The 13001-nt window shown below is 38.2% G+C and overlaps 1 protein-coding gene across 1 annotated transcript in view; it reads left to right on the forward strand.

Moving 5' to 3' along the window:
• Window positions 1-12449, forward strand: part of LINGO2 (leucine rich repeat and Ig domain containing 2) — a 99057-nt gene extending 86608 nt beyond the window's left edge. The window contains exon 2 of the mRNA XM_019652664.1: window positions 10283-12449. Coding sequence (XP_019508209.1) covers window positions 10318-12138 — 1821 coding nt within the window. The 5' untranslated portion in view covers window positions 10283-10317 and the 3' untranslated portion in view covers window positions 12139-12449. The remainder of the gene's footprint in view (window positions 1-10282) is intronic.
• Window positions 12450-13001: the final 552 nt, after the last annotated feature.

Below are 13001 nucleotides of genomic sequence, written 5' to 3' on the forward strand. Positions count from 1 at the left end.
TTTTAATTTTTTGATGAATCTCCATAATGTTTTCCATAGTGGCTGCACTAATTTACGTTCCCACCAATGGCGGACGAGTGTTCTCTTTTCTCCACATCCTTGCCAGCATTTGTTATTTGTTGATCTATTGTTGATAGCCAATCTGACAGGTGTGAGATGTGGCTATGTCATTGTGGTTTTAATTTGCATTTCCCTGATTAGTGATGTAGAGCATCTTTTCTGTGTTGGCCATCTCTATGTCTTCTTAGGGGAAATGTCTATTGAGGTCCTCTGCCCATTTTTTTAATTGGATTGTTATTACTTTTGGTGTTAAGTTGTATGAGTTCTTTGTGTATTTTGGATATTAACTCTTTATCGGATGTCATTGTTGAGCATCTTCTCCATTCAGTAGGTTATCTCATCATTTTCTTGATGGTTTCCTTCACTGTGCAAAAACACTTTTAGTTTCATGTAGTCCCATTTGTTTATTTTTTTCTTTTGTTCTCCTTGCTCAATGATAAATATCCAATTAGATATTGCTAAGTCAGATATCAAAGTGTTTATTGCCTATGTTTTCTTCTAGGAGTTTTATGGTTTCAGATCTAACATTTAAGCCCTTAACCCATTTTGAGGATTTTTATTTTTTGTATATCATGTAAATAGAGAGAGAAATTTATATCCTACTTTTTTCACTTAACATGTTTTCATGTAAAAATTTTCCAAGTTATTAAATATCTCATATAACCTTAATTTTAATCCCTACATAATATTCAGTTTAAGGAGATGAATCACAGATAATGTAATTATTGCTCTATGACTGGACATTGTTTTTTGGCACTATTTCAATATATTAAATAATGTAATAGAATGTATCCTTGATGTTCAAAGTTATACTTACATTCCAATTTGGGAAAATGATATTAATGTCATTAACTTGTTTACTGGACAGAGTTTTCCTACGAGACTATTAACTGAGAACAAAATTGTATTTATTCATCTCTATGTCCCCAGCTCTGTCTTGCACACAGAGGGTAATCAGTTTGTGTTTATTGTGCTAAATTGAATATACTTTCTTCTTTGATAATTTCCCACTCTTTTTTGGAAGTAATTCAAGCAATTAGTTGTCAACCACTAGTTGCTAAAATAAGGGAAAGTCCCCAGATATCTACTAAAGCTAGAGGCAAAAATCTGTTATGAGTGTCTTGGGATGAAAAGAATTACATGTCTTGCTTAGACTGATCCAGCGCCCACAGATTGCCCATCCCTGGAGGTGACTATTTACATCAGGAAAGGTTTTTAGTTTGCTGTATAGCTATAAACAAAACAAAACAAAACAAAAAATACACTCCATCTTGCCTTCATTTTACTCATCTGAAAAGTAGCTAGAAAAATAATAAAATTTCTGTCCCCTAGGAATCTAATAATGACTTAGTATGAATTAAGAACAGGCATGTAAATGGGAACTTCAGATACAATTCTCTATCTGGCAAAGATGGTTACATCAATAAATGCCAAAGTTGAACCATAGCGTGGCAAGATATAATTGCGTTTGTTTCTCTAATGTGTTAAAAAAAAATGAATGCAGAATTGTATCAGTGATATTTTAGATAGGTGGTAAAGAAAATTTCCAGATGCCTAAATCCTTTCTGGAATAACATAAACAGATTATAGAAGCTTAAATATATCCATAATACTAGGTTGATACGTAATACCAATTTATATTTATTTTGGCGGAGAATGGCTAGGTACTTACAAAACCTATTTTCTCTTCCTCATAGCTAAACTACATTTCCCAGCCTCCCATGCAGTTAAGTGTGCCCACATGACTGAGTTCTGGCTAATGAAGTATGAGTAGAAATTATGAGTGCTATTGTCAGGTCTGGTTCATGATTAACTCTTGCCCAAATTTCTCTTTGTCTTTTTCCATATGAAATGGAAAGGACTTCAAAGATCTAGAAGGGGGTGGAGCCAGAAAATACATAGGCACAGGTCCTTTAGCATTTTCATGGAAAAGAATATACTATTGGTTTAAGCCATTGAGATTTCAGGGTTTCTCTGTTACAAAAGCTGGCAGAAATTTATATTCATTTCCAGAGTGTTCCAGATGGGATTTTAAAACAGTTATCTTTTCTGAGCAGCTTTAAACAAGAAAGAAGCTAAAATGTCTAGGTGCCTTCAGCACCAACTAATTAAAACCAGGTAATCCCCAGAAAGATTCATTCATGAATACCCACACTTCAAAGAGTACAGTTTTCATAGAACAATAGGTAGAAGTCAGGAATCTGCAGGGGAAACTATGTAACAGAATTCTCCTTCATTTGATCTTACTGTCCCAAGTAAAATTTAATAATCTTATGAAAGAAAAGAAGTTGTCCTCTGTGGTCACACCTTTCACAGAGATGGGCCTGGTTGGGTCTTGAGAACCGAGCAATTACTACAGAAAAGCAGACAACCTATTTTTTTTTTTGACTGCAAAACGAGGCACATATTTCATAGCTTTTCCTAACTCTGTCTTCAGAGGGATTTAAATAACTTATTGACAGGAATTTTTGCCCTTGGTTGTAGTTACCTCAGTTTTCTCATTTGTACTATGAGATTCTTAACAGACCTTAATATCTACCTTGATAGACTAATCCAGTGCCTAGAGGTTGCCTAGGAGAGTAGGTTTTTAGTACTCCCTTCAATTAAGAGATATTATATCTGAGAGACATCATTTGCAATATTTCCATTTCTCTAAATAACAACAACTAACATATATAGAGCTCTGCCTTTATTATACACTATCATATTTTATTCCCACAATAAGCCTATAGGATAGTTATTATTATTCTCATTTTAGAGGTAAGAAAACTGAGAATAAGAGAGGGTTAAGATTTAAATACGTTTTTATTGTTGCACATCAATGTTCTTATTCATTACCTTATAGGACTTTACAGATTTAGAGCATTGCATATCACATTTATGAGGTCACCCAACTACCCTTTAATTAATATTAATTTTAAAGAGACATATCTCAAAGCTAGACAAAAACCACTTTCATCTTTAAAACCTTTACTTGGAATAGACATACTATATGTCCAAGTATTTCTATGTAGGCCAAAGGAAGACTGGGAACTGTAAGAGAAGAGCAAATAATTTGCATTTCAAAGAGATCAAAATAAATACAAGAACAGAGGGCTCTCCAGTTTCCGGAAAGATTAAACAGAAACTATTAATTAATGACTTAGGACAAGCTTTGCTAATTGTTTACTAGTCACTTGAATACAAAATGAACTCATGTTTTGAAGTAGATACAGTCCATTAGAATGCTGATTTGGATCCGTGTAAAAAAGATACCAGAGCATACCCCAGAGGGAAGATGGGGGAATTTTCATTTTTTCTCTATTTTTTAAAAAAAAGCATTACTAAAAAAAACCCAAAACAAACAAGCAAACAAACAAAAAACCACCTTTTTAAAAAAATAGTTAAGTTGCTATTTGAGATGAGTTGTAGTCTGTGATAATATATAAGAAAGGATGGAAGAAGTCCACGGTCAAGTTTGAGAGCTCTGCCTTTGAAGTAAAAAAAAATAAATAAATAAAAAGCATGCATAGAAATTTTGGCTCCATTACTGACTCGAAGTAACCTTAGATAAATAACTGAACGAGGAAGAAGGGTGCTTCCCCCTTTTCCTGAGGTTGAGAGATAAGTAGTTTAACGGGACTTGTGGAGTCCTTCAGTCTTCCACTATAGTTAAGGGCACATAATGACTTTTGTCTGACTTCTTCCAGGGAAATCCAGAGAAAAAATATTAGGTTTGTTAGCCTCTTTTGTGGCACAGTAAAGAAGTTGCTGCTGTATTGGGACTGGTCTGCATTAACAGGCTTTCTTCTGGGCCAATGAATATTCCGCATGCTAAATGAAGGCAACCTGCATGAAAGAGCCAGTATGAGAGATGACTTAGGTCCTTTCAATAAGATCACCTTGGAGGGTAATAAGGCCAAATAGTAGCTAGAGGTGAGTCTTCCCAGGGACTGTGGAATGACTACTCCACAAACCACAGTAGCGATTCACTCATACAAATCAAGGGAACCACCAATGACATAGCCCTTGATTTTGGGCTCCAAAGAGCCCCAGAAATTGCCCCATAAAAGGAATCAGATTTAAAATCTGCCAGTCCCAGAGAACTCTAAGTTATCTATGAGAGTTCCAGTTAAATACGATCTCTCCTGATCTCCTTATCTCTTCCCAATAAATTATAGAGAATAGAGGAAAAATTCAAATGCTACTGGCCTACATCTGTTGAGTCCTGCTTGTTCAATTTACTAGTTGCATGACCATGTTATATCAATTTCATTGCATTAAAACACATTAACAGCTAATTTTCATACAGATAGAATCTAACGTTATCTATATAGGATTCAAACCAAGTGAGATTTGCAAGCATTTAATAGTCCCTATCCAAGTAACTAGAAATCAAAATGCTACCTTCAATTATGTACAGAAATGGTAATCTGCATATGATTACTGGCGAGGTATCTACAATAGTGGGTAATGGTTTACCTACCTACATGACCCACTGACTAAGTTTATTATTACATTTGTAATTTTTGTTTAAAAAATAACTTCTTATGATGTAAAACCCACTGGATGATCTCCAAATCTGGCTTTCCATGTTGGCTGTTTCTGTCTCCATTTTGAATGTTCTTAAAGTTGAGCCTTACTATTGAAAGTTTTCATTTCCTCCTTAACCAAAAATGAGGAGGGAGAAAAAGGTAAAAAATACAATGCTTTGGAGGGTAACTGGAAATGATGTAGAATGATAAATTTTACTCTATAGAAAGATAGTTCAAATCCAATGTTTCCCACCAGGCAGGGAATTTGGGGGTTCAATCTCAAGTTTGCTTGGGTTCTTCAAAGAACTTAGATAACCCTGGTGACTTTCAAGACTTCCTCATACTAAAATTGATTTCTCTTAGTTTTATAAAACTTTCACAACTCTCCATTATCTGATTGAGGCACAGGCCAGTACTTCTGAATTTACACTTTTAGAGACCTAGAAGTCATCTCAAATGTATTTTGGATACCTTTACTCATTAAATCTTTAACTTCCTCTCCCCCGCCCCCACCTCACTTCCCTCATCACCGACCTCTCTCCATTTGGGAAATAGCTTTACTGAAAAAAAAAGTCTTATCATTAGCTAGTGTGAAGGTTTAACGAGATTTCTGTGCTATCCATTTATTGTTCTGTGCCCTTGTTCAGTTGCCAGTCAGAGAACTAAATTAATCATAGAATTCCCAGGCTAAGCAATTTATCATTACCTTATCATCCATCAAAGCAGCTGTTTCTCTTCTAAACTTTCTTTTTAAACAACACAAAACAGCCGTTACCTCTTTCCTTTCTTACTTGTGGTTTTTGAAATGATGGCTGTCTGAAACTCTCCATTCCTCTTTCTCCATTCTACCAATCTATTTCTCTTTATCACTGATCATCTGTTCGAGGACCTCCTTTCTCCAGTGTTCTCTTAATCTGTCCTCAGAGGAAAGACACATCTTTCTTTGCCATGTGTTCTGTCCTACTGGATATTGCTTCAACATACCAAACCATTACCACATAAAAAATTATAATATTGGCAGCCATTATTTATTAAGAAGTACAGATTGGTAGTTACAAAATAGTCATGGGGGTATAAAGTACAGCATAGGGAATATAGTCAATAATATTGTAATAACTATTGTGGATGGAAAAGGGGCCACATGTTGACATCTGACAAGCTCAGGAGCCTGAAAAGAACCACAGAGGATGGTGTGAACATAAAAATTCTTAACTAAGGTGGGCCGTGGTGCCAAAGTCACATCTGGAGCTTCCTCATTAAATTAATCTGTGCCTTTTCAGAGGGCCTGTTCTTTGTCTTTTTGCACCTAAGATAACATCTTTAATCCTTTTCCCAGACCAGAACTGGAAACTGCAAAATTCCTCATTATCATGCTTGTCTCCTGATTACCATCTCTATGTGCTGTAAGAAGGGAACTGTTAGCTATCCTGCACCCACCTGTGTGGGAGGAGTACCTGTCTCTCCAATGTACCTTTATCCAATCGCGAAGATTTCCCCACTTTGCTTTCTCCCACCCCCTTAATCTATCACTAATGGATTTCATGTAACCTTCCTCTTTTGACTTTATGTATAAAATAAACTGCAAGCTGCCATTTTGCGGAGCATTTTCTCAATCCATTGAGATTTTGCTTCCTGGCAATTGTTGACAGTTTGGCTCAAATAAACTCTTATAAATTATCTCTTAGGCTGGATATTTTTCGTCAACACTATGGATGGTGCCAGGTGGGTACTAGGCTTATTGGGGGGATCATTTTGTAAATTATGTGGATGTCTGACCACTGTCCTGTACACCTGAAACTAATATAAAATCATGTTGGCTGTCAACTGTAAATGAAAAAAAAAACCAGCAGTAATATTTATGCACATAGCACCTTACATATACCACCTACAATCCTCACATTTACCCTGCTTTATAACAAATTAACAGGAGATGATAAAAATCATAGATGTCATCAGCCTACCTTTGTCCCACAGCTAACAAATGTCAAACGCAGAATTTGAGCCAGGTATTTCTGAGTCCAAATTTTTGCAGTTCTATTCTTCCCCGTTGCTTCTTTAAGTCCACTTCCTGACATTTTTGTTTGTGTTTCTTTCACTAATAGGATGGGCTATAAAATAAATACCCAGCACACCAAAAAAAGTATGAAAATATCCAACTTCACATGCTAGGTTTAAAAAGGTAATAATTATTGTGCCTGAGAGTCCCTTTGATCAGAATCAATGAAAAGTCTCTAGTTAGCTCCCTACAGAGTTTAGTTTCCTGCTCTATTCTTAATGAAACGAAGTTCAGCTTGTCAAACCTTGGTCACAGTCAGACATTATGAGAAAGCTTTGATTGCACGACTTCTGCTGACAGTGAAAGCTAAATGGAGTCAGCAGTTTGCCCTTCTAGCCTAAAACTGAGAAATATTTGTGATGAGAATAATAAAGCACAACCTTCCTACACAGTTTCCAAACTACATCAAAGAACCATGATGAGCTATGGCCCCAATTATCAACTTCTGCCTAGCCAAGACAGTGGTAAAACTGGGGAGGTATTCCAGATCTGAAGAGAGTTTGTCTGCTGCCTGTTTACTGGATACTTATCCATGATGGTCCTTCACTTTGACTGGAACCAAAATAACCAAATTTTAAGGAAAAAAAATACCAGATACTATCCACCTAAATTGTACGCCTTTCTGTTTAGGGTGAAGCCATGATTGAATTAGATAATGTCATCTCCATGTTAGTTAGAAACACTCAGCGCCAGATTTACACAATAAAATAACCTTTCCCTAAATCATTACTGAAATAAATCAGAAATAGAATGTCAGTTATCTCCTTATCTAAGTGCTATGGAGATTGAGCAAACACTATCAGAGAAGACTGTACCCTCCGGTGGAATCTATTGAAAGAAAAACGCTATTATCAATTTAAAATAAACTGAAAAGTACAGTGTATAATAAAATCTTGATCTTGAACATAGAGTCATATGATTGCAATAGAAAATATATTTGCCCTGCCCTACCTACCAAAGAAATGCTAAAAGCTATTTGAGAAATATTATTTTCAAGGACTATAAAATCAATCTGCCCAGGGAACCCACACATCTTGGCCCAGTGAGGGACATATTTGAGAGCACCAGGAATTCCTCATTTTGTTACTGCTCTTAAGTTTGCTATCTCAGTCAATGACACCAGGTCCCATCCAGTTGACAAAAGGCTAGAAATCATCTTCGCCTATTCCTCTCCTCACTGCCAATCCATAACTAACGCATTTCTATACTGCTTCAAAATACCCCTCGAATCTGTCCATTTACCCACCCCTGTGCCTGTGCCTGTGACCACTTTTACTCTGGCTGGAATTAGTGCAATAGACTTCCTCAGTTTCTAGCTTCAAGTTTTCTCCTCCTGCAAGTCTGATTCTCATGCTGCAGTCAGATTAATCTTCCCAAAATGTAAATCTGATTGTATCCTTTTGCATGAAACACCTTAATGGCTTGTGGTTGCCCTCAGGACAAAGTGCAAACTGCTTATCACAATTTACAAACCTTTTGTAAATCATTCCCCTAATTATCTCTTCAGCCTCTATTCTCTCGATTTCTCTCTTGTTTTTGCTCCAACCATTCTGGACTACTTTAATTCTCCCATCAGAGTGTTCTCCATTATTTCCAGCCCTGTGTATATACTGTTTTCTTTGCACAGAACATGCTATACCTCTTTCCACAAAGGATTATGGTCAGAGGGTGTAAATGGAAATACACTGTTGCAAGTCTACAATATATTTTACCTGGAGCAATTTGGTAATAACACTAAATAGATTGTGATAAATTAAAGATGTACATCGTAATTCCTAGAGAAACAAATAAAAATAATGTAAATAAATACATATAATCAAAAGAGGAATTGAAATGCAATACTAAAAACTGATTAAAACAGAATGAGATAAGAAAGGAATAAAAAATGTAAGTGACAAATAGCCAATAGCAAAATGGCATTCCTAAATGCAACTATTCTAAGGAATTTGATTTTTATTTTTCAGATATGCTGTGGCTGAAATCATTTTTTACAATAATATTTTCTTTATTTTATATATGAGAAAATAATTATATTTCATAACATGTTCATTTATTCTCCTATTTGTTCTAATACTTCTCAGTTGATTTCCTTTGGTTTTCAAGACACACATTAATTTGGTCTATAAACAATAATAGTTTTACTACATCTTTTCCAATAATTGTCACTCTGATATAGGTCCCTATATAATTTATTTTGCTAGCACTTTGTATCTTTGCCTTGTTTCTACATTCAAGGGGCATTTTTCTAGTTATTCACCATTAAGGTTGGTCCTAGGTATTTATTTTATGGATAGATTTTTCTAGATGTGGCTAGCTATAGCTATACATATTGACATAGACATATGTAAACACTGTGATTGGAGAATTATACTACTGCTAATTGTTCTTTTACAATTCAGGAGTGAACACTGAAGTTTATCAAATACTTTTTTATCTAATAGCATTGTTTTAAACTTATGGTGCTTGTGGATGAAGTGTACCCCTGGGGATCTCAGGTTGAGAAGCACAGCTCAACAATGCACCTCTTTTTATTCAGTTGAGCAGTAAATTCACATGTGCTTAACTACCTACATTTAAAACATACTCACTTCTGGGCTGGCCACGTGGTTCAGTTGGTTAAGAGCTTGCTCAAGGGTTTGAGCTCTGAGCAACAGCGGTTCGATTCCTGGCCCGAGCTGAGCAGCCGCTGTGCTGCCAACAGGTGGCAGGATGGCTCAGCTTAAAAAAAAAAAGTAAAACATACTCACTGCTGATCTCATTTGATACCTATTTAATTTCAGTTAAGGAGTTCACTGGCTATGAATTTGCATATGAAACAATGATAGCTCATTTATTAGTTAAGACCATTGTGGTCCTTAAAATTAGGATTCTTCCCACTCTTGAATATTTTAACCTAAAAACTTAAAGAAAGCATTTTCATCACCATAGCTATTTTGGTGTCTTGATTCCACCTCATCTCTATGATTGATAAACACAAAGAATACAGGGAGATTTTGAGGATTTTTGTTTCCCTCAGAAAAAAATCCTTTCATAATTCAGAATTTGCTGAATTTGGAAAGAGGTATGCCTTCTAATTGGAAGTTCTTTTTTAAAATTGTATATATATGTATATATGAAAAACCTCCCAGCCTCTTACACTGAATAGAACTTGTTTTGTCCCTTGAACCTCATGGTCTGATGTTCAATGGGGCTTCTTTAGCTTCATTTTGAACAGAGGATGATGTCCCAAACATTAGAGACACAGGCACTGATTCAAACTGAATAGGTTTCCTCTTAGTCATTGACCTCTGCTTTTGTCACCTGAGTTCAAAATAGCGCCTTTTGTGAAATGTATGCCGTTTTGCCTCACCAACTGTGCCAGATGCTGTATGAATCTCTTTATAGTTGTCAAATACTGCAATTGCCGTAACTCTAGGAAGCTACTATTATCATCCCATTATTTCCATTGATAGCCAAGAAAACTGAAGTGATGGAAGGTGAAGTAACTTATCCAAGATCGTTTAGCTAATAATGGCAGCTCTGGGGTTTAAGTCCAGATCTATGTAATGCCAAATCCAGAGTCCTTTCCATTGTACTTGCTGCCCTATTTATGACCCTTTGCCACTCCATGTCCTAACTTCTCCTCCTCCCTCTTTTGCCCCTTCTCCTGCAGGCCCGTGACCAAGGTGTAGACGAAGAGGTGGAGTCATGCTTCACACGGCCATATCATGTTGGCAGCCGTTCCTGGGTCTGGCTGTGGTGTTAGTCTTCATGGGGTCCACCATTGGCTGCCCGGCTCGCTGCGAGTGCTCTGCCCAAAACAAATCTGTTAGCTGCCACAGGAGGCGGCTGATCGCCATCCCGGAGGGCATTCCCATCGAGACCAAAATCTTGGACCTCAGCAAGAACAGACTGAAAAGCGTCAACCCTGAAGAATTCATATCCTATCCTCTACTCGAAGAGATAGACTTAAGTGACAACATCATTGCCAATGTAGAACCAGGAGCATTTAACAATCTCTTTAACCTGCGTTCCCTCCGCCTAAAAGGCAATCGCCTAAAATTGGTCCCTTTGGGGGTATTCACGGGACTGTCCAACCTCACCAAGCTAGACATTAGTGAGAATAAGATAGTCATCTTACTGGACTACATGTTCCAGGATTTGCATAACCTGAAGTCTCTAGAAGTAGGGGACAATGATTTGGTGTATATATCACACAGGGCCTTCAGTGGGCTGCTTAGCTTGGAGCAGCTCACCCTGGAGAAATGCAACCTGACCGCGGTACCAACAGAAGCCCTTTCCCACCTCCGCAGCCTCATCAGCCTGCACCTGAAGCATCTCAATATCAACAATATGCCCGTGTATGCCTTTAAAAGATTGTTCCACCTGAAACACCTGGAGATTGACTATTGGCCTTTACTAGATATGATGCCTGCCAATAGCCTCTATGGTCTCAACCTCACCTCTCTCTCGATCACCAATACCAACCTGTCCACTGTCCCCTTCCTTGCCTTTAAACACCTGGTATTTCTGACCCACCTGAACCTCTCCTACAATCCCATCAGCACTATTGAAGCAGGGATGTTCTCTGACCTGATCCGCCTTCAAGAGCTTCACATCGTGGGGGCCCAGCTCCGCACCATTGAGCCTCACTCTTTCCAAGGGCTCCGCTTCCTCCGCGTGCTCAATGTGTCTCAGAACCTACTGGAAACTTTGGAAGAGAACGTCTTCTCCTCCCCTAGGGCTTTGGAGGTCCTGAGCATTAACAACAACCCACTGGCCTGTGACTGCCGTCTCCTCTGGATCCTGCAGCGGCACCCCACTCTGCAGTTCGGGGGCCAGCAGCCCATGTGTGCTGGCCCAGACACCATCCGTGAGAAGTCATTCAAGGATTTCCATAGCACTGCCCTTTCGTTTTACTTCACCTGCAAAAAACCCAAAATCCGTGAAAAGAAGCTGCAGCATCTGCTGGTGGATGAAGGACAGACGGTCCAGCTAGAATGCAATGCTGACGGAGATCCTCAGCCTGTGATTTCCTGGGTGACGCCTCGGAGGCGTTTTATCACCACCAAGTCCAATGGAAGAGCCACCGTGTTGGGCGATGGCACTTTGGAAATCCGCTTTGCCCAGGATCAAGACAGTGGGATGTATGTTTGCATTGCTAGCAACGCTGCTGGGAACGACACCTTCACAGCCTCCTTAACTGTGAAAGGATTCACTTCAGACCGCTTCCTTTATGCGAACAGGACCCCTATGTACATGACGGACTCCAATGACACCGTTTCCAATGGCACCAATGCCAATACTTTCTCCCTGGACCTTAAAACAATACTGGTGTCTACAGCCATGGGCTGTTTCACATTCCTGGGAGTGGTTTTATTTTGTTTTCTCCTCCTTTTTGTGTGGAGCCGAGGGAAAGGCAAGCACAAAAACAGCATTGACCTTGAGTATGTGCCCCGAAAAAACAATGGTGCTGTTGTGGAAGGGGAGGTGGCTGGAGCCAGGAGGTTCAACATGAAAATGATTTGAGGGTCTACCACTCACGCTATGGTTTCTGTGTCATTGTCGGTTACCAGTAGGACAGCCTGACACAGGAAATTACTAGGTTAAAAAGGCAGCTTAGTGCAGCTGCCCCTGTGTCAAAGCAGGGTCCACAGAAGCAGGAGGACTTCTTATGGAGACACTCCACCTAAAGGCAGGCAGGCATGTGTCAAAGCCCTTCACACAATAGGATACTAATTGTTTGCATTGCAAATATTGGCCTTCTGGGGATCTCAGTAACAAACCTGAACCTTTGGCTCATGCTCATGGATGGTTATTCAACATTTTCTACCACTGCAGAAACAAAAGAAAAAATTAAAAGGAACAACCTACAATGTAGGATTTACATATTAAAAAGACACATTTGTCTAAAACATACTCTACAAAAAAAATTTGTATCTATGATTATTTGTTAAATCCTTGCATCATACCATATTGTTGGTTCAACACCACAAAGAAATCAATATATTCTCTACTCTTCCTTTTTTTTTTTGAAACATATATGCTGTATATGTTTTAAAGCAATATGAATGAGAGGTTGTGCTTTTCGTTACTCACCACTATCGATCCAAGTGTGATTTCACCTTCCTTTATATACAGATAACCCTGAGACTAGATCCCCGGAATCGTGGGAGGAGATATGTTGAAAGATGCATTTGTCTCATGTAGGATGCCAAGAAACAGGACCCAAGGCAAAACTGCTCAACTCTGTTAACTTCTGTTACTATAAATAAAGGCATGTGCCTAGTTTTGATACAGAATGGAATATTTTTTATACTTGTGATATCACACTGGACCAGTTTACTGTAACCAAGCCCTTGATTTCCCCAGAAGGTGGTGTGCTACTAGTC

The sequence above is a fragment of the Hipposideros armiger genome, unplaced genomic scaffold (assembly GCF_001890085.2).
Source record: "Hipposideros armiger isolate ML-2016 unplaced genomic scaffold, ASM189008v1 scaffold_184, whole genome shotgun sequence".
Classification (NCBI taxonomy): Eukaryota; Metazoa; Chordata; class Mammalia; order Chiroptera; family Hipposideridae; genus Hipposideros; species Hipposideros armiger.